Below are 21,722 nucleotides of genomic sequence, written 5' to 3' on the forward strand. Positions count from 1 at the left end.
GATGTCTATGGGCAGCGCTCGCTTCGCCATTTTGGCGTTTTCAGGTGGCCGCTTGCTCGTTTGCCACCTTATGTTATAAAAAAAAAATGTTTATATGCAATTGACTACTTCAATAAAAAGTGAAGCTCAAGGTATGTGGCTACTACATCTATTAGAGATATCGACATTTATTATATAAACAGCGTCGCGACATAAAGACGTCATAACATCTGCATAGAATTACAATCTGTCGGGGACAAGACATTTAACTTGATATATCTATAACACTTAATATAAACATTACATACGCAAGTATTTCTTTTATATCCTTTGTTAGTTTCATGGTTGAAATGGTGAAGCTCAGAGATTAATTCAATAGACACTTTTACTATCGAAGAACTAAATTTATCTATGACTGTTGGTTAGCGACTTCGCCCGCGTGAATATAAAAATATAGTAAAAATATAGCCTATGTTACTCAGTGATAACACAGCTTTTTAACGGTGCAACAATTTTGAATTCGTTCGAGTAGTTTTTCAGATATTTCAATACATACAAAAATACAAATCATTACTCGTTATATTAGTACAGATATAGACAAAGCGTTTTCTAGTTTTGAATATCTGTAAAACGCAACGATAGCACACCTATGAAATAAAACCTAAGCGGACAATGTGACATAAAAACATCGATTTCACTGACAAGAGCATTGACCGTTTCCATAGGGTGACCACCCATATGTGGAGGGGGAAATAATTTTGTATGGCTTATTTAATCTAACATATGGATTTCTACGTAGATATGTATCCTGAAAATTTATTAGTAATCTATCACTTTACTGTACTGTGTAATATTATGAAGAGGAAAGATTTGTATTTTTGTATTGGAATATCTCAAAAACTAGTGGGCCGATTTCAAAAATTCATTCACCATTGAAAAGCTACGTTATTAGTGAGTAACATAGGTTACATTTTTATTTATTGTTTTATCTCACACGGATGCAGTCGCAAGCAACAGCTAGTGATACATATAGCAGGATGCGTCAAAGTTGAATAACAAATCTATCGAGACAATAATAATGTCCAACATTGCCTTTGACGCCATAACGATTGTTTGATACCAAAATTATAATAACAATAGACATGCTTTATCATATCAATATGGGGACTAACTCATGTATAGATTTATATAACAGACGGTTGTTAATAAGAAATACAAGGAAAAGTATAAAATATTGTTTCATGTTACTAAGAAGGAATTGTTGGGTCTATCACAAATATTCGCGTTACAGTTTTTTTTATAGTGTACTTTCCTGGTAGGGGCTGCATATCTGTTACAAATTTTGTCGACTAAATTAAGAATAGATTCCCAAAAAAGATAAGCCCTCAGGAGTCTTGATTAGACTATAAGGCTAACAATAGACGAATTTCTTTTATATTAAAAATTAATTTATTTATGAGTAACATACGCTGTTTATTATTATTTTTTAAATTCACGCGGGCGAAGTCGAGAGCAACAGCTAGTCATATAAGTAGAGATCGAATACATATACAATCCAGTTAGGGTTAAGTAACCTTTGATTGTGTCTATACTATTTTAAAGTACACAAGTACCAACATTTTAAACAAAAACCGCTTTTTCACGGCTTTATAACTGTCGTACTGATAGTTCCCGTGAACTGGTTCTCACAGTTTTAATTACAAAAATAACATTGGTTTTAAATGGAAGAGTAGCCGTGACCGGAAATAATGTGGCATCTTGCGGCAGTTTTAATGGAAAAATACATTAACTTTGCTGTAACTTGGCTTACGCTATTAATATTGGGATTGTGCCAACAAGGTTGAACCTAAATTCCAGGTTGTCGTTATTTACGAGGTAAAAAATGACAGTAAAACAAGCATTTGCTGAAGGAACTAAGATACTTTAGAGAGTAAAAAACTCTTAAATTATTAAGTTGACCAAGAATTATTTATCAGAATCATATTAATATTATAAATGCGAATGTTTTAATGAACAAATGTATGGATATTTGCTACTACGTATCTCTAAAACGGCGAAACAAACAAGTCTGGAAGAACATATAGGCTACCTAACAAGTTTATAAATTCTGCGCTAATGAAATCGGGGGCGAAAGTTACTATTGCACAAATATATAAAGTGGTTAATTTCGCGCCAAACTGAATAATTTAACATAAAATAGATAATTGTAAGGGAACTAACTATTAATGATTTCCAAAACAGATTTTCCAGTCTATACTATTACACCAAAGCGTAAACACGCACTTCTTTGTTGCCTAAGATGTCAGCAATTACAGCATATTTTCGAATAACTTTTTTTTTAATAAAAAGCCTTACACTTACGTCACGCTTTAGGCTATATATTTTCACGCCATTAACCTTGGGTGGTAAATTTTGGATAGCCAAATGTGGGAAAGAGAACATAAGTTGCAGTCAAAATCAAGGAAGCAAGGTTGTCATCATGTCATGTCATTTTGACATTTGTAATTGATAATTTGACACATGTGAACAATAAAATAAAATTTTCGCAATCTCATGCGGATGAAGTCGCACGGGAACAGCTAGTAGTTAATATTTCCCCCAGGACAAAGGCCTATCATTAATGAAGGGTTGACGACCACAAACTGGAGGTTGTCGGAAAAACCGCAACATGTCCTTGCTATTATTTTGTAAGGGTTGATTGCACAAGGGGTGGAAACAGGTAACTTGTATGCGGTATTGCAAATGTCACTCACAACAAAACAAATTTATTTGCTATCATTTTTAAAATAAGTAAACAATAATAAAAGCAATTCTAAAAGCTACAGACTATTAAATTTACGCAACTTCGAGGTAAAATTGAAAGAAAAACCGAATTAATTTAACATAAGTTCTTAGAAGAAAACAGTAGCGAATTCGGAGGTTGGTGAGAGTAATTTCACGGCTGGAATTGTTCCAAAAAGGGGCAACACTGAAAATTACCAAGAAACTGAAAACACTAAGACAAATAGCTTTGTTTCCTCAAGACATTATTTTACTGTTAAGTTCTGATAAAATTAATACTATCTAGTCTATAATGTGATCTAGTCTAGATTTTACAATTAAAACAATACAATTGTATTAGAAAATTCTTTACATACCAGTTTTTGCTAGCGACTTCGTCTGCACGGAATTAAATAAAACTAGCCTATCAGATACATGTTAAGAAACATCCATCCATACATTCGCATTTGTAACGCTAATGTAGTTTGCTAGCTTCATGAATAATCTTATTATGAATATTGAATCACTAAACGATAATCAGAGCAAGACTAAATCGCGATTGATAACGTTATCTGCATATAATAAAGGTTTAACTGACTAATGTCGAGGCGGTGAGGTGGCCGTGGGCCGTGACTCAAAGAATAACGAGTTTCCGGTACCGAACCGCAAAACAATCCCGTCTAGACTTCTACGTTGATTAGTTCTTTGTTATGCCACCACTCAGTGGAATAGACATTTTGCAAATTGCATTTTTTTATTGCCTTCTGTAATATATTGCTAGTTCATTAGCACCAATTTGGATAATTAAAATATTATATTACTTTTAACGATCTAGTAAATGGAGATGAACTAAAAATATATAGTACCTTTGACTAAGCTATCGTACAATGATTGTCTTCGCAGCCAAAACAACTGTTTAGTTGCACAACTAAAAATCGAGTAGTATGCGCTACATATAATATCATAGGAATCAATGCGCGACTAAACAGTTGTGCGATAGTATAATTTTAGCTGAGCGCAGGCTCTTACACTTGCAGAAAAGTCTTACTGATAAAACAAAACAATAACAGTTCTCTAGAATGGTCGATAAGAGAAATTATGAGAATCGCATCCTGTCTAAAGCGTGGGACACATCTTTTGTTAACAAAATCATTGCCATCCCTAAAAGTTACACCAAAAGTCACAAAACAAATGAAAACTCCAGCTATCTACAAACAATTTACAGTCACATCGACCTTATCAATGAAGGTCCGGAAATCCAACAAAGGGTACCAAGTGTAGGGCATACGTTAGAATCTAGACTACAAAGCGGAAACAGACACTACAACTGTATATGGCCAGTTACATTAACAAGGCAACGACGTACTATCAGCCAAGTGGTCATGAGCAGCGCTTTGTACGGCAAATGACGATACTGGCCGGAAATAAACTGCCATATTCAGTTAATTCTTTAAAAGTAAAACTACGCATCTTCATTTTTAGCTTCATTTGAGACTAGCTCTCGTCCGCGTGGGATTAAAAAAACTAAGTGTTCTTCCACTATCCTCTAAATCTATGCCAAATTTCATCTAGATCCGTTCAGGCGCTTAGACTACAAACTCTAATATTCCATCCATCTAAACTTTCGCATATATAACATTAATAAGATTAGAAATCGTAATTTTTACATTAGGAATTTTTCCGTCTAATAGTTTTCGTTTTTGCTAAAAAGATCATTGACTTCTTAACGGTATTATGCCCTTCGTTAACGAAGCCATTTAATTAAAAATGCAATCAGACACTCCTCCAAGACAGGGGCTTAATCAATCGATTCCGTCAATATAGGATATAAAATGCGTCACACACGTTCGTAATTACATAAATTCGAATGGAAACAAACTGAGTGAGGAATACTTTGTTTTTTTCAATTAGATTAATATATTGTGAGGATTGAGATTTAAGTTACAAAGTAACAGAACCGCTATCTACCGTAACTTACGTAAGTTTAGTGCGTAGGCTGTAAATCGAGATCCTTTCTCGTTTCGCCAGCCGTATAAGTTTACAAGCGTTCCTACATACCTATATAACGAGTCACACAGGCCGTTCGCCAAATGTTTCGCCAAATCAAATAAATGAATTTGGTAGAAACTCCTATATCTGACCGTTAGATAACCCCAACGACCTTCTTACCAATTTTATAATTGCAAAGTTTGTGTGAATCGATCTTTAAAACATAACTCAAAACAGTTAACCAGAGATTATAGAATACTAGCTTTCGCCCGCGACTCCGTGTGCGCGGAATTACAAAAACAAAAGCAAGTGCCTATATGTTCTTCCAGACTATCCTCCAAATCTATGTTAAATTTCATCGAAATCCTTTCAGCCGTTTAGGCTACAAACTCTAACAAACATCCATTTATGATATTAGTAAGATAGCAAAGACCTTTGACGGGATTAACTAAAAGTTTCCATGGGACATATTTCAAACTGCCAACGGTTATTTCTGTGGTATGAGTGAATAAAAACATAACCTTACAATTAACTCAAAACCATTAACTGTAAATCGCAACGTTTATATAAACGGCCAATGACCTCTACATAATGAGAAAAAAACTACAATAATACAAATTGTGTTAGTCACACAATAACAGGATTTATTTACGTTTAGATGAATCAGTAGTTTACTGTAAACTAGTATAACACCCTGACTTTGCTTGGGTTAATTAACAATATGACAAAGCTTTACATTGGTAAAGTAAATCTTTGATCTGTATGAAAAATAATATTTGCAAAATTATCTTTAGTCTAGTTAAATAGTAGCCTTGAAGCATCAACTAACCACCTTTAATACTAAAAATATTGAAATCTATATTAAAAATAGATACTTTAGAGGTTTTACATATACAAGGTTAGTTAGTGAGCCAAAGCACTTTTTAAACATAAGGTAAATAAATGGAAACTACATAGCTATTTATATAAATGTATAAAGGAAACTAACATATAAAGTTTCCTCTTTTAGAACACACAGGCCTACAATACTTCAAAATTCAAGTACCCGATTGAAAACAGCCACATGTGTGGTATAAGTTAAGAGGAATAGACACAAGTATCATGAACTATTTAATACAGAGTAAAAATAAACCAGAAGCAAAAATATTTAACCAAAAATAGGACTAAAAAACTTGATACAAGACTGGCATTAGCTCAAGACTGTTCACATGAAATTAACAAAAAGTGAATAGGCTATGTGTTCTTCTAGACTATCCTCTACATCCATACAAAATTTCATTGAAATTCAATCAGCGGTTTAGGCTACAAATTCTAACAAACATCCATCCATCTAAACTTTCGCATTTATAATATTAGTATGACTAGCTATCACCGGTAACTGTCTGTGACTGTCTGCACAGTATTTAAATACAAAATTAAGCAGCCTAAATATTCTTCCAGACTATACTCTATGTCTATGCCAAATTTTGTCAAGATCTGTTCAATTGTTTAGGCTACAAACTAACATCCATCCATCTAAACTTTTGCTTTTATAATGTACTGGCTGCTGCTCCCGAATTTGTCTGTGTTGAATTAAAAAAAAGGAAAAACATTGCCTTCTCAGTGATAATTTAATTTTTGAAACTATCAGAGTAGTTTTTGAGTTATTTCAATAGATACAGAAATACAAAAATACAAATCATTCTGCTTTATAATATTAGTAAAGAAGTAAGAATATTGTACCAATAACTTTATAGAAAGGCGCAATTATTTATATACTTGTAATTATTCAAACAAGGTAGCGGTACTCTGGCTTAACCCAGAACAATGAATATGCAATTACGTTTTGCAAATTTGGTACACTGTGTGGGTTTTATTGCTTTCGCATATTTTGAAACATGTTTTATGGGTAAATAAATTAAAGATAATTAGGTACATGTTTACTTTGGTACACAAACAACCTAACTGTATATATTGGGAGTAGATTTTATTAATTAATGAATAACAAACATTATTAGGACATCTTTCACTTACTAAAATCTTTTGAAACCATAAACAAAAACTCTACACATGACATACTGTAATGCAGACAAATTCTACCAATGTTAAAATATACATATAAAATATAGTAATATATTTTACTCGAGAAAGGAATTATTTAAAACTGCCAACATACTCATTCAACATTCAAATCTGGATTGTAAACAACGTAAAAATAAACTGTGTGAGAAATATAAACAAGGAAGTAATTGATGGTTTTAAAAACACTTCACACACTTACCAAAATAATTTATGGATTTCTCACAAATTCACTGACAAATAAATCGTAAGTCATAGATTGAAGTAAATACATACATTCTCGTTTTTTTATTCCACTTGATTGAATTCTTATTTCAAAAATTACGCCAAATGTAACTACAGCCTAACAGTTTTATTTATAGAAACACTGTCGAAAAATACACCAAACAATGTTTCGAGTTCTCTTTTTCCTATCCTTAGCGTTAAAATACACGAATTTAAGGAAACAATGCCAAAATTGATATTACTTGCGGTTTATTATAACTGTAAATGTGGATCCTGCGTCAGACGAGTCAATCATGCGGCAACATTACGAATGATCTTTGTTTAATTTAGGAAAAAATTACAAATAAACAGCCTACATTGGAATATGCAGTTGTTCTAAATGCCTATAAATTTCAAAAGTTGAAGGATTCCAGAGCGCAATGACCTGAGAATCTTGAAAAGTAACGGCTCACAACGTACGGTCCCGGCCGGCAATTATCTTTTTATTCATTACAGACGAGATTAGTTTCACACAGTAGTATTTCACTATAGATTAGTTTGTTGCACAAAATTCGTTCAAATAAGAAGCCTTTAGTGGAATTTACAAAAAAATTATACAAAAAGTACTCACCACAAGATTATCGCCCTCTTTTCGACAGAAAATGGAATTGGAATGAAAATGAATGAATGCGTAAAAGAGACAAAGAGATCGTCGAATGGCAGTTTAAATGTTACTAGAAAGAAATGTTAAGAAACTACTGAAATACACAGAGTTACATAGTAAACTTATTTTTGTGGTTGATTATGTTATTTGTAAGAACAACTTACAGCTATCTAGACATTTCTACTATGAAGTAACTGTTCTAATTGTAATTGTTTCGCTGTCTTAGTCGATACTTTACCAATTAAACAGACGAGATATTAATGAAAATGACAATATCAGGAATTTCAAATATAACGACAAATAGAAAAATCGAAAAAATAACTGCTAGGTAAAAATGTCTCATTACTCTACTGAAGAAGTAAATAGAAATTGAAATATAAAATGAAAAAGTAAGAACAGTTATTATCACAAATTACCTTTCAAGACATGTTACGAATTTCCTACGTTACAACAGTCAGTATGAGTATTAGTTTTTGATCGAATACATGTTGCGGCGATAAATTTTTTACAATAAATCTACCCTTTGGGTAAAAACCATCACATGTAAGTAACACTTTTATTTCTGCTGTAAACTAGTTCAGACCAGATTTTTCGTCTTGAAATCGGAAAACAGTTGCAGCAAATTGGTTACAATTAAATTTTCGTAAACAGAATTACCACAATTTAGTCAATATATCAATAAAAATGATAAAATGATCTGTTTACTTATATGATAATCACAAATATTATCGATTTTGTTTATTTCAGAGAACCAGTGGCATAAATTAAGTATGTTCGACTACCAAATGGCAACACAATATTCATTCCTTTTCGTTCACTCGTTCGCTCATCTGTCAATTTTCCATCTCTATTCCTCTATTCGTTGTTGATTTAATTTTTGTTGGTTGTTAAAATATCGTTTTGTTTCTAAATCCGCTGAAAATTTAAATATTTTAAAATGGAAGTTGCAGCTGAGGAATCACCAAAAGACAATACAGTATCGGAAAATAATATAGGGGACTGTGTAAGTTATTGGTTCACCTGAGTTTTATAAATAGCCTGTATCGTATGTCGAGTTCAAATCGAAAATTTATTCTTTCTTTTTGTTATTAAATGCACATAATACCAAAGGTTACAATATATCAAATAATCCTTTTTAATAACATAATTTCATACTATTACTCATTTAATAATTAAAAACTATGTAAAATATTTAACTGGAATCAATATTGGCTGTATGCCAATTTTAAGAGTGTAAGATATTTATGTTACATAGTACAATTCAAACGTTTTCTTCTTTTATGGTAAACCAAGAGGTGTCATTTATTTGTGTGCAACCAAATATTCTTATTGGAAATAATTTAAACATTTCAAATTCCACAAAGTCTGGCAGCGCATCTGTAGTTCCTCTGGCAGTACGGATGTCCATGGGTGTCGTTGATCACCTCGGTGTTCCCGCCGCTCGTTTGCCCACTTTTCTCACAGAAAAATATTGTATAAATAACAATAAAATGCAACAAAAATTTAGACTGCACATTCATATGTAGTATTTATTATATTTTAGGACAAATTGCCGACCCCACTTCCACATGAACCTCAAAAAAAGTCAAAGAAGGAAGATAGGTCAAAAAAAGATGAGAAAAATGTTGAACAGTTCATGAAGACCCTAAGCTCAGTACCAACATTAGATGAAAAGTTCTCTCTAGTTTGTAAGAAATATACGCAGGCAGCTGATGATAATAAGAAAATGCAGTTTTATATCAAACAATCTGATAAAAGATATGCTTTGCTGGTGAAAGAGAAGGAACAACTACAGCATGAGTACAACAAAACTGTTCTTGTTAAATCTAAACTTGAGAATCTTTGCCGAGAACTACAGAAACAGAATAAAGCTATTAAGGTATTTATGTTAAACTAGATTTTTCCATGTGGCTTCATCTGCCTCATATTATAAAAACTTTTAATAGGAAGCATTAAAATTCAAATGCCAAAATCTCAATGAAGGCCTTTGCCATTGGCCGACAATTACCATTACCATGGCAACCGTGCTTCTTTGCTGCTATTGGTTTGTAATTATTGTTAAATAGCATAAAATCTAGCATATTTGTAGCATAGTATGTTGTAAATTAAGGAATTTTTATTAGAAATAGTGTTATTCAAAAATATGCTGTGGTTGAAATTCTACATAGCTAAGAAGTGTATGTTTACACTTTGTTATATAAGTATAGATAGTTTAATGTGTCCTATTATTATTACAGGAGGAATCTCTCTTAAAGATAAGGGAAGAAGAAGAGAGACGCAAGGAGACACAGGCTAAGTTCCAGAACACACTGTCGGAGATCACAAACCTGTTGCAGCAGAACAATGAGAAGAGTGCCAAGCTCCGAGATGACAACATCAGCATGACAGAGAAGTTCAAGAGTCTGATGCAGCAACACCAGATAAGGGAACAACAGGTATTTTGTTCTAACACGAAATTTGTATGTTTTTTTTTAAATTGAAATTTAATTAAAACGGTTAGAGTGGTATGGGCTTGTTATGAGAAGGGATGAATCGCATGTAACAAGACGGATGTTAGTTATGAATGTGGAGGTGCACTTGTTGCGTTAAAGGTGGCATGATCAAGAAGGGAGTGATGACTGAGATGACGGATGATAGAGTAGAGTGCTTTGGAGGACTAAACCCGGTGCACCATCCCTATGGAAGTAGGATAAGGCAGGGGAGATGATGATGATGAGGTATTATTTAGCATAATAGATATATTGACTTAATATTTTAGTATTATATATGTGAAAGTTACAATGGATGCACGTTTGTTACTATGTATTTATAAAACAACTTAACAGAACTTCATGAAATTTAAATGAGAACATATAGGCTTCTTATCATCACTGAGGGGCTCGGAGCCTACCCTAATATAGGCTGCTAATTTTTTAATTTATGCTGTCAATATAGTTTTCAACCAGAAGTATTTTATAATTTACGAGTTCTTATATCGTAACAATAATATTTCAGATAGTAAAAATGACGAAACAAATGGGGTTAGAATCTGAACTATCTGATGCAAAGATGCAGAAAGCATCTTTAGAACATCAAGCGGAGAAGGAGAGGTTAGTAGCGGAAATTGAGCAGATGAAGATGACTCTAGCACAATACCGAGCTAAGGTGATGGAGATGCAGACCAATGAGACAGCACTGAAAGGCCAGCTCGCTGTCTACACCGACAAGTATGATGAGTTCCAGACCGCATTGGTGAAGAGTAACCAGCTGTTTGGTGGATTCAAGGAGCAAATGGATAAGGTAATAGAATCGAATGTTCTAGTTTCAAAGCATTACTGTATTCAAAATCATTAAGGGGGCACTTAGGATCCGTTAAGTATGTAATTAACTTTAGGGTAGGATCTTGTATAAAAGTATGCAACACAAATACTGTATCCAAATTTGTTAAGGGAGGCACTTAGATTCTGTTTAGTATGAGTAGATAGAAATTAACCGTTAAAGTACTATGATAGGATTTGGTCTAAAAGTATTAGCTAGTTATTTAAATAATAATTATTATATCAAAATATTAACAAAATACGTAAATAATTAATTATAAAATGTCTCACGAAAGTTTAAATAATTTAAAATACGAAAATCATTAGGACTTAGATTTATTAAAAGAACTCAAATACTACTCGATGGTCACTAATATTGAAAAGCGTAAGAAAATCGGTTGTCTTCAAAACCCATTTGAAGTTGGTTAGAAAATTTATAAGGTTTGTACAAAATTAAGATATGTATGAAGTCATATTGCAAATTGCCCCTAATTTAGGGTAAATTTAAATCCCAGAGGACTCTGCGTGTTCTAGATGTCTAAGAAGATCCAGAAGTTGGAGAAGGAGTCTCTGTCGTGGAAGAAGCGGTGGGAGAGCTCTCAGACGGCGCTGCTGGACATGTGCGGCGAGCGCCAGGCCAGCGAGGAGCGCGCCGCCGCCGCCGCGCGCCAGCTGCAGCGCATGCAGGGCCTCTGCCGCACCCTGCAGGTACACCGCACGCCGCACACCGCACACTGCACACTACTGACAGAAGTAGAAGCAGTAGCTATGTCATTTCTACATAAAATGCAAGTGTCTAGTTGTTTTAGTTATGATTGTTTAAGATACTATGTATTACTGTAAATCTTTTATATATGGGTACAGTCCCGAAAAAGACTAGTTTATAAGGTAACACCGCCAAGTTCCCTGATTGTACCTATTTATGTATGGTGCAGGCGGAGCGCACCGCGCTGCTCGGCACGCTGAAGGAGCACAACATCGAGCGGCCGCCGCTGCCCGCCACCGCGCCCTCGCCGCCCCCAGCCCCCGCCGCCGCCCCCGCCGCGCACCACACACACCCCCCACACCCCGCTGACAACAACAAGGTATGCCACACCGACATGCAGTAAACATCGCCCACCCACCACTCATACCATACTATCCAACAGGAAATTTTTAAACGTTTCTTGTTATAAGATAACCAGAAAAAATATTGACACATAAATATCCAACCATTGAGCTAAAAAATTACATAAAATCACGATCATTTTCGTGCGGCTAAAACGCGACCTTAGTTAGCTAGAGACACGTGACGTCAATCGTCCCATTTCATTCAATTCATTCATCACATTCGCTGAGATGTCACTTCGGAGTCAAAGACAACAAAGTGTTAATTAATGATTTTCTTCATTTATTTTTTAATTTTAATTTAGTTTTGATATCGTGTTTACAGTAAAATACTTCATGTGTGAATTTCTATGTAAACTAACATACATAAATGAACTGTATATTGACAATGCGACGCCATAATAGATAAGTCACTTGCTTCGACCAATAGCGTTGCGTTTTAGAACTAAGAGAGGGAATTTTAAAAAATACACTTTTTAATGATTAAATTTCGCCACTAAACATTAAAAAAATCTTTACAGATATGTTTCTATACTAAAAAAAATCCAATTTGGCGGCATGTGCATGTTGCCTATTGTAACAGAAGTCTGCTGCTTGGGCCTTGACATTGTCTAACCGTTTTTATCCGACTGTTTTGTAATATTTCATGTGTGAATGCAATAAACATATTTAACTTGTTACAAGTACAGAAATATATATTTAAAAGGCGTTAAAAAGATATAAAATAGTCGCCAAAGTTATTCTCCCACACTTAAGCTCCCTTCTAGTAAGAGTCCAGTAAAATTGAACAAACAGGGACTTACAGATATGATGAAAAATTAAAGAAATGGGTTTTCGTTAAGTAAAAAACATGTGAAAGGAATAATGATTTTTTAATATTACATAGATTTAAGTTAAAATACCCTAAATACTCACATATTTATTAAAAGTTTTATTCATTTCTTTAAGAGTAATTTGTTTTTTGTACAGGTGGAAGCGATGGCAGCAAATTGTGAACAATTAAGACAGAGCTTAGCTCATTTACAAACACAACTGGACGTGCTAACAACAGCAAATAACGAGCCAGTTCCAGAAAAAGTTAAAACTGAAAAGCAAAAGAAATCAAAATCGAAAAAGAGTAAAAAGCAGGCTGCAGAGAAAGTCGATGTGAAAGAAACCGAAAGCGACTCCAGCGCCCCCAAAGATGCTACGGACGAGAGTAAAACTAACGAAGCTAATGAACAAAGAGCTAAGAAGATAGATGAGACAATGAATTCTTTATTACTAGCTATTAACGAAGTTGAAGTCAAAGAGATAAAAAATGATACAGAAGTTAAAGAAGTAAAAAAAGATGAGGTTGAGGCAGTATTAAATTCTAATGAAAAACTAGAGGATGAAATATCTACAGAAGTTGCAAAACTTACGGACGTAAAAGAGGATATTATTGCAGAAGAGAATGTGAGTCAAGTTGAGTTAAGTTCAAACGAAGAGATAGCGCATCTAGAAGAAGTGAAATCTATATCAAAAGAAGCCTAAATCCGTGTAACAGTGTAAATAGTGATTTCTACATCATTTTATATGAAAAACTTTAATATTTCATAATGGTTTAAATGAATTGTGTTCCTAAATGGCCTAACAGTGAGTTTTGTATGACCAGTGAAGTTTTTTTTGTTATAAAATCATATGTGGACAGGATTATGTGCGGAATGGTTTTTAAAAAAAGTATTGAATCATGTTTTGTTTTTTTTACCTATACTTAAATTTTTTTAAGAAAATCTAAATATCTAAATCTAGATATTGCATTAAACTGAAGGATTATGTCAATCTAGACTTTCATTTCCTGATTAGGTTTATTGTTTTTTATTCCTTTCTATTACGTTTTTACTTAGTACAGATTAAAAAGAGATTGATGATTTAAATTACCTTTTTAATAATTAAAAAATAATAAAAATTCATCAATAACCTTTAAACTAAAATAATAAGTGATTTCGAATAAAAAAAAACTATCCCTGCCCAATATTAGTAGGGCATTAAGGTTTTCAATAGTGGGGCTAGAGAATCGTAAAATGTAAAATAGACAAAAACTTTTGAATAAGGCCAATTCAACTAAGCCTAGGTCATCAGCTGGTGACACGTGTTAGCCTATAAGCCTTCCATTATAACCTATAACCTAAAGTATTAAGCGACTAGAGTGTCATTAATCTCCAGGGTGTCAGTCATTGTATATCTTGTGACAATGTTGCAAAGTTGGCAACATCACGTGCTATTGCCAACCGGCCACTGGCGGTGTTGACAGAAAAATATCGTTTTTTAATGTCTTATTGCACTTTATGCAATTTGAGTAACTGTTGAACGGTTGGATGTTGAATGAGATTACGGGTTTCCATCGCCTAAACAAGTAGATAAACATCCTTGTCACTTAAACTAGCTTTCGCCCGCGACTCCGTCCGCTTGGAATTAAGAGAAACCAAAGCAAGTAGCCTATGTGTTCATCCAGACTATCCTCTACATCTATGCCAAAATTTATTGAGACCCCTTCAGCCGTTTAGGCTACAAACTCTAAGATCCATCCATCCATCCATTTAAACTTTCGCATTTATAATATTAGTAAGATAATGAAGATAATATTCGCAATAAGAATATTGAAAAAAATTAAGTCTGGTGTTGCGGATGTCCATGGGCGTCGTTGACCACCTTGGTGTTCACGACGCTCGTTTCCCCCCTTTTATTATATAAAAAAAAATCTAACCGGAGATATGACATAAACTTTATTAATTTATTTAAATTTACACTTTAGATCCTAAGGTCTAAAAACAGAATTAAGTCTTTGCTGTATAAATAATAATTTTACAACGAAATATTGATTCGAACAATAACAAGCTATCTATTATTGAATATGAATGGCGTGAATGGTACAGTCTATAAATCGTGGTTCCATTTTGCACGTTTTTATAACGTGATCGTTTATTTTAATCTGGAAAAGTTGATTCATATTTAATTTTGTGTAACATTAAGAATCAAACTATTCCTAAATACAAAAAAAATGTTTTACTTACAATTTGGATTGACACAAATTACCTTCGTACTTTAATTTAAAATTGGCGCTTATTTCATAAATCGGAACGTAAATCGCCAATCAATAATTAAATCTTGTTATTGTAAGATCAAAAGATTTAGGTTATATTTGCTGAACAATTCACTTACTATAAAACATAACCTTAAAATATTTTAGATTATTGCAAAACCGTTAACAATTTCGGTACACTATGACCTAAATCATTGAAATATTGACAATTTTTAATTTAAATATCTACGTTTCGGTTGTCTGTCTGACTTATTTTATTTTCTATACAGTATAGATTCGAGATAAATGCAATTTGTTGCAACTTCGTTGCCTATCGACTTGATTTCATTTCTCTCTTTGTAATTTACAACAGACCTTTCAATCCTTTCTATAGCCCCGATAATGTCGTTTACAGCTTACAGCATTTTACATCTTTTCATAATCCGTCACGGTTTAAATTAAAAGCGGGTCTTAGATCACAATTGTCATTGATATCTAGGTAAATTCAAGTAGCTTTAATTTATTAAGATTTTAAAGTTAAAATTATCGACCATTGTAAAAAAAAATCACAATAATGAGTAGTAGTTACGTCTAGTGAGAACATAACCTTACTTTTTACTAATATTATAAATACGAATGTATGGATGGTTTAAAGAATCTCAATGAAAGTCTCAGATGTAGAACATAGTAAGAATACATAGGCTATGTTTTTAATTCCTTGCAGACGGAGTCGCTAGCGATAGCAAGTACATAATAGTATCTCCCGCAAATTCTCTAACTTCAAACATTTGTCATAAACAAAGATATTATTACTGTTTGTCAACTAGGTAGAGTATGGAAGTCATACCTAGTGTAGTTAAAATGTAGTTCGCTTGTTCAGCGTGTTTATACGCAGAGACCTTGACCCTACTGAAAAAAAAACAGACAACCTAAATATCGTCACAGTGTTGATTGAATCAAACAAGAGTAAATAAATAATTATTACTATTTTCATAGCTTTGGTTTTTTCTAAAGCAAAAAATGTTATAACTAATTTATTTACCTACTTTTAGTACTTGATTTATTTATAACTGAGGATATTTTATTTAAATAACATTTAATCCGAGGCACAGGCAACTATGGTCTCTCGTTACAGATGTTCGAAAAAATGAAAAAAGAGGTCCTTAAAATCCTTATTTGCCAGTCATAAAAAATATTTAATTGATTAGACAGCCGTATAAAATAAAATTGCTATAATAAACTTCGTTTTGATTTATTTCGATTAGATTTTAAGTAAGGTTATTAAAACTAAAATGTATTAAAACGTTTTAGTCTATGCTATCGAATAAAATGTACCATAATTGCATTAAAAATGAAGTCTTCAATAGGTTATAAAATTATTTACAAATTGGTATCAATAAATAAACAGATAGGATTGCGTGTTGCACGCACATATGTTATGAACTAAGTAACATAAAATATTAAAGGATTTTACGGCTGTATGGTTGTTACCGTTTTTGTTGTGGGGAAAACATAAATAACTTTTTAATCCAGTTACTAACAAGCCTAGAAGATCATATAGTTTACCTCTATATTAAGACTACCCTAATATTTCTCTCAAGGCTATTTAGCATTACCGACGTCCTAAGCGAGATATCAACTGCCCCTAACTGCAATACAAACATCAGCGCTCTGGGCAGTGCTTCACTTCGCCCTGACTTAAAGTCTCTAATGACTTTTCCTGTTATACGCTACACGTAAGCGACAAATAAACCAACGAATGTGAGGTTATGATCTCTGACGTCAGATTCCAGGTTCATAAATTACATGTGTATGTAAAAGATGCACAGATTATATCTTTGTATGTGAAACTGTTATTTTAAACGAGATCGATTCCTTCAGTCAATATTTCGAATGTTGTGGTAATGTATTGTACTGTGGAAGTGTTAGCTAATTGTTGCAGTTTTGTAATTGGCCATATTGCTTATTACGGCGACTTTGGACAACTAAATCTAACGATTTGAAAACCTCTTACTTTTGAACATAATATGACAGTAGAGTTCCGAGTTTTAAAATAATTGAAGTATGGAGATTGATGGATAACTTATGGATAGGAAGACTACAGATTATCCTAATCCTGAATAAAACTTTAATAAAGGTTTCCAAAACTTCAATTGTTACCTATGATTAGATTGACTTTGCTCTAACCGAGTTATTTTTTAAATTTCCAGCATATTCCATAGAGTTCTTGATACAAGTATCTCATGTATTTTAATATGATTGCCTTTGCTATAAAGTTTGTTTCCTATACCAATTCAAACTACCGGAAGTTTGCGGTAATCGTTATTTTAAAAGGATGACGAAACCTTCAGAATCGATTGGAAAAATATCAAAATAACAAATTGTAACTAAATCCATCCTATTTCGTGACTGGACGTAACAGAAGAATCTATTGTTTTCCGTTTCGTAGTGAAGTTGTGCACAATCGCTGGCCAGCGTTCACCGCGATTTGGACAGCGGCTATAAATACAAGAGCTGATCAATCCAGCGGTACATTGCTTCAGAGAGCGGGCACAGGGGCGCCACCACACCCCGAACCTAAAATAAAAAATAATTAAACAATTTGTGAACGTACTGGCAGGTTAGGACCAGAGAGTGATTTTGTTTTTTAAATTTTACCGCCAATTTTGACATGTTTTAAATATCGATATTTTTGTCATCGATTTGTGTTTCGATTAAATTAATCTTGTTTTGGGATGAAGTGTTTAATATAATTAACGTGATTTCAGTTGGACTGGCAGCAAAATGAAGGCTTTTCAGGCAGTTTTATTGTGTTTAGGTGAGTACTAAAGGATTTTATTAATTAAGACGAATAAATCGAAATAAATTATCTTTTAGTACTTTCGTAATTAAACTTAAGGTTAAGCTTTGTACAATTATAATTTAATTTAAAATAACGCTTAACGAATAATGACATATTTTAAATAATCATAGAATAGCTAATTTAAATCGATTTTATTGCTTAAAAAATTGAGGTGACGAGAAAGATTTTTAACATGCAACTTAAATTTAAGTTGTCGACGAAATTAAAGAATTTGAAGAGAGAATAGTTATCTAAAATGGTTTAAGCATGTCCCCCATCCGAACCTCCAATACATAGCCTTTGATAAGAGAGCCACAAAGACGAATAAAATCGGAACGAACTTTTTAAACCATATACAATTCTTACAACTTACAGTCAATATTTGAAATCTTAGTAGTGCATATCGCATAACACTTTTTATAAAACAACTTAACTGTGTTATTAACTTGCAATTTATAATAGTAGACAAGTAAGTCATACAAGTATGTAATTCGGAACTAACACATATATAAAAGTTACATTACAAACGGAAGTAATTACAACGCGTAATAATTTTTTGTTTGATCGAACATATTCGCGTGATTGGCGCAGTGCTTAATGAAACGATTTATATTAAGTTAAACGTAATCGTTTTACAACAGTTAATGCAGACGTAACTTGAAATCGAACAAAGTATCAAAAAAATACTTAGATAATTAGTTGTTAGTAACTTATAAGGTTTAAAAAAAGCTTCTCTCATCTACATATAAAAATAAAAAGTTTTCCAAAACAATATCTGTTTCTGGTTCAAGTGTTAAACTGTTCACTAAATTTATGTGCACAACATAAAATTCGGATAGCACATTACTCATACTCTTCAAATGAATTCTTTATTCAGGTACTCTCTCCATCGCATCATCAGCACCAGCAAACAGAGACTCGTCCGCACAGCCATCAGAATATAACTACGACTATGACAACTCAGCACAACCCGCTAAAGGGGAGGACCCAGCAGAAGCCGCAAGCCACTACGACGCATACATCTCTGACGTTCAAGCCGCAGCCACCGGGGGCTCAGCAAAGAAAGGTTACAGCAGTGGTAGTGGTCTTAGAACTATAGCGGTTGGCTCCGCTAATCAAGCGAAAACAGCACTCGGTAACCAAGTGGCGGCAGCGTATCAAGCGGCTTACGTAGCCAAGAACACGTTAGCGCAGTCAGCGGCTCAAGCCAGTGCGACAGCGCAAGCGGCGCTGGCTGGAAAGCAGGTGATCCTGTCGGGGCTGGAGCAGCAAGTGCGGGATGCGAAGGTTGGGTTGCAGGGAGAGGAGATGCAATTGCAGCAAGCTAAGCGTGCCGCGCAGGCTGCCGCACAGGCAGCGCAGCAAGCCATGCACCAGGTAACTTTTACTCCTTTTCGAAGTGTTTTTTCATACGTATAGAGTCTTTTTCCCTTTTATTTTCTCCACCAGGATAAATCCTTTGAATTTGAGAACTGTTTAGAATAATATTCTGTGCGTGTGAGTAATTAGCGTGTTAATTTTTTTGTCAACTTGTTTTTTTTAATTCAGAGAATTCGGTCAAATGATGCAATTTACTGAAAACCCACAAACTTCAAGTAGAAAGAGTGGAGCCAAAAAATCTCCCCAAACTAGCTATCAATATTGCGTAGATAAGTCTGCATGATTGCGTAAAACGCGACGCTGCGCCGTAACAAAGTGAAAAATAAAGTTTTCTTGAAAGTCAAATATTTACGTAATTTTCATAAGGAAGTAATTCATCTATTTCCTCTGAAACTAGATCATACTATTATGTGATAATACACAAATAATTTTTACAACTGTTATCAGGAACATAAAAAATTATACTGATTTTCAATCCGAAGCGTCATTAAACCTTTATATTTATTTTCGGATATCATATAATATTATAGAAAATGGCGTCGATTTTATAAATTTAAATAATTTTTAGCAATTCGTTTGCTATAACCAGGTCAAGATTTATACAACCGTGACCAGATATTAAAAAAAATATAATTAGTTTTTTCAAACGTTCTCATTTTGGACAATAGCTAATCAATTCGCAATCAGCCGGGCGGTTGCTACACGTATTGACCGGACCTGCGGAAAAACTGCTCGCCTCGTAGTTTTACGAAACAGAATTGAGAAAGATCTTGAAAAAGATCTGTAGCTAAATATCTGATGAAATCATCTATCATTTTATTATTTACCGATAAAGTGTTGAACAATCAAAATTGACTTACACTTTAGTAAAGGGAAATAAACGAATCCTCTTATAACATTAACTAAGGATCAAACAGTGTTGGTCGTAGTTTTACCTACGCACATTTTTTTAAATGCTAAAATAACTTTCGAAAAGCCGATTTGGATAGTTACTTACTGTATAAAAAGTAAAAAAAAAACGAAATAAACAAAATCCATTTAACTTGATAACATTTATCATATCGATCTTTATTTGTAAAAGAGCCTATTGTCGGGGTATGACGTAATACTTTTCTTCGCCACTGGTCACGCTCCAGTTGCTGTGTCACTTCGAGGAGCTGAGAAACAGCTGATTGTCAAATAATGAACAGAATACATGCCATTGACCTACAACTTACTGAGATTTTCATTTTCAATAATTATTTTATTATCGTTTCGGGTTAAAAATTAAATAAAAAGTAATGCAAACGGAATACTTATCAAATCTTGTCTTCTTAGCAAACAATGAAAATGGCTGTATCAACTTTTGGACCTCAAGATATTACTTACGAAACTGTATTCCGAAGAAATAAGCAATACCAACTTTGGGTTCAATCATTATAAACCTTCATAAATAAAGCAAAATCGATTGTTACGTATAGTGTCTTATAGAGTATCAGCTTTCGCCCGCGACTCCGTCCGCGTGGGATTAAAAAAATACAAAAGTAAGTAACCTGTGTTCTTCCAGGCTATCCTCTACATCTTTACCAAATGTCATCGAAATCCGTTCAGCCGTTTAGGCTGCAAACTCTAACAAACATCCATCTAAACTTTCACATTTATCATGTTAGTATGATACGTGGAGATTAACTACTATGATGTTCGTTTAGGTGAACGTGATCCAAGCGGCGCTGAACGCGGCGCAGGCGACGTCGGAAAACGCGAACGAGGCGGCGTCGCAGGCGGCGGGCGAGCTGGGCGCGCAGACCGCCATGGTGGGCGCGGCGCGGCAGAGGCTGCACACGCTGCAGGAGCAGCTGCACGGCGTGCGCATTGACTTCGAGGCCACGCAGGCCGCGGCTAGGAAGGCACAGGTAACATACACCTAGAATATACCATATTGAAAGCTAACTACTAGGGCAAATTGCCCATAGCCGACCTCACTTTAGTAACTGGTTGAAACCACTCCGATCGAATGTATTTATTACTGTTGCCTAAATTAGAGAGAATTGTTAAACTTCGTTCATTTTTTTTTGAATTCGTATATTTACTTAAATGAAGTATTGTAGATTTTAATTGGCAAATGTTTACATAAACAGGGTGTAAAGGATGCCAGGATTTACGTATTCGAAGATATAAAGATTTCCTTGGTCTACTGAAGATTTAAAAAACTTCTAACCTCGTCCGGATATGTCATAACGTAAATCAAGTCTGAATAAACTCATTAAGTACACTAAATGTTTCTATTACTTGCGACATTTTCATAATATATCTTTCGATATGGCATTACTGATTACTAGTTAGTCTTTACAAAAATGAATTGTCTATGGTTTTTATCCCGCAGGCGGCAGCACAGCAGGCGCAGGCTAACGCGGCTGCGGC

The 21,722-nt window shown here is 33.9% G+C and overlaps 3 protein-coding genes across 4 annotated transcripts in view; 2 read left to right on the forward strand and 1 right to left on the reverse strand.

Annotated features, from left to right (window-relative positions):
- Positions 1–7,714, reverse strand: part of LOC106111690 (oleosin-B6-like) — a 10,798-nt gene extending 3,084 nt beyond the window's left edge. The window contains exon 1 of one of the 2 annotated variants that reach the window (XM_013293836.1): positions 7,622–7,714. The gene's annotated coding sequence lies outside the window, so the exon portion shown is untranslated. Of the gene's footprint in view, positions 1–7,253; positions 7,432–7,621 lie in introns of those variants that run through there. The other variant, XM_013293837.1, reaches the window with a different exon arrangement.
- A 762-nt stretch (positions 7,715–8,476) lies between these two features.
- On the forward strand, positions 8,477–13,771 carry LOC106111694 (gamma-taxilin). The gene is made up of 7 exons (XM_013293842.1): positions 8,477–8,657; positions 9,198–9,533; positions 9,892–10,089; positions 10,649–10,933; positions 11,485–11,658; positions 11,886–12,035; positions 13,027–13,771. The coding sequence occupies exons 1-7, from the start codon at positions 8,592–8,594 to the stop codon at positions 13,570–13,572; spliced, it is 1,755 nt and encodes a 584-aa protein (XP_013149296.1). The 5' UTR covers positions 8,477–8,591; the 3' UTR covers positions 13,573–13,771.
- A 3,880-nt stretch (positions 13,772–17,651) lies between these two features.
- LOC106111665 overlaps positions 17,652–21,722 on the forward strand; it is a 6,285-nt gene continuing 2,214 nt past the window's right edge. The window contains exons 1-5 of the mRNA XM_013293808.1: positions 17,652–17,720; positions 17,869–17,918; positions 18,820–19,319; positions 21,011–21,214; positions 21,685–21,720. Coding sequence (XP_013149262.1) covers positions 17,885–17,918; positions 18,820–19,319; positions 21,011–21,214; positions 21,685–21,720 — 774 coding nt within the window. The 5' untranslated portion in view covers positions 17,652–17,720; positions 17,869–17,884. The remainder of the gene's footprint in view (positions 17,721–17,868; positions 17,919–18,819; positions 19,320–21,010; positions 21,215–21,684; positions 21,721–21,722) is intronic.

Source organism: Papilio polytes, unplaced genomic scaffold (assembly GCF_000836215.1).
Source record: "Papilio polytes unplaced genomic scaffold, Ppol_1.0 DF824157.1, whole genome shotgun sequence".
NCBI classification, from domain to species: Eukaryota; Metazoa; Arthropoda; class Insecta; order Lepidoptera; family Papilionidae; genus Papilio; species Papilio polytes.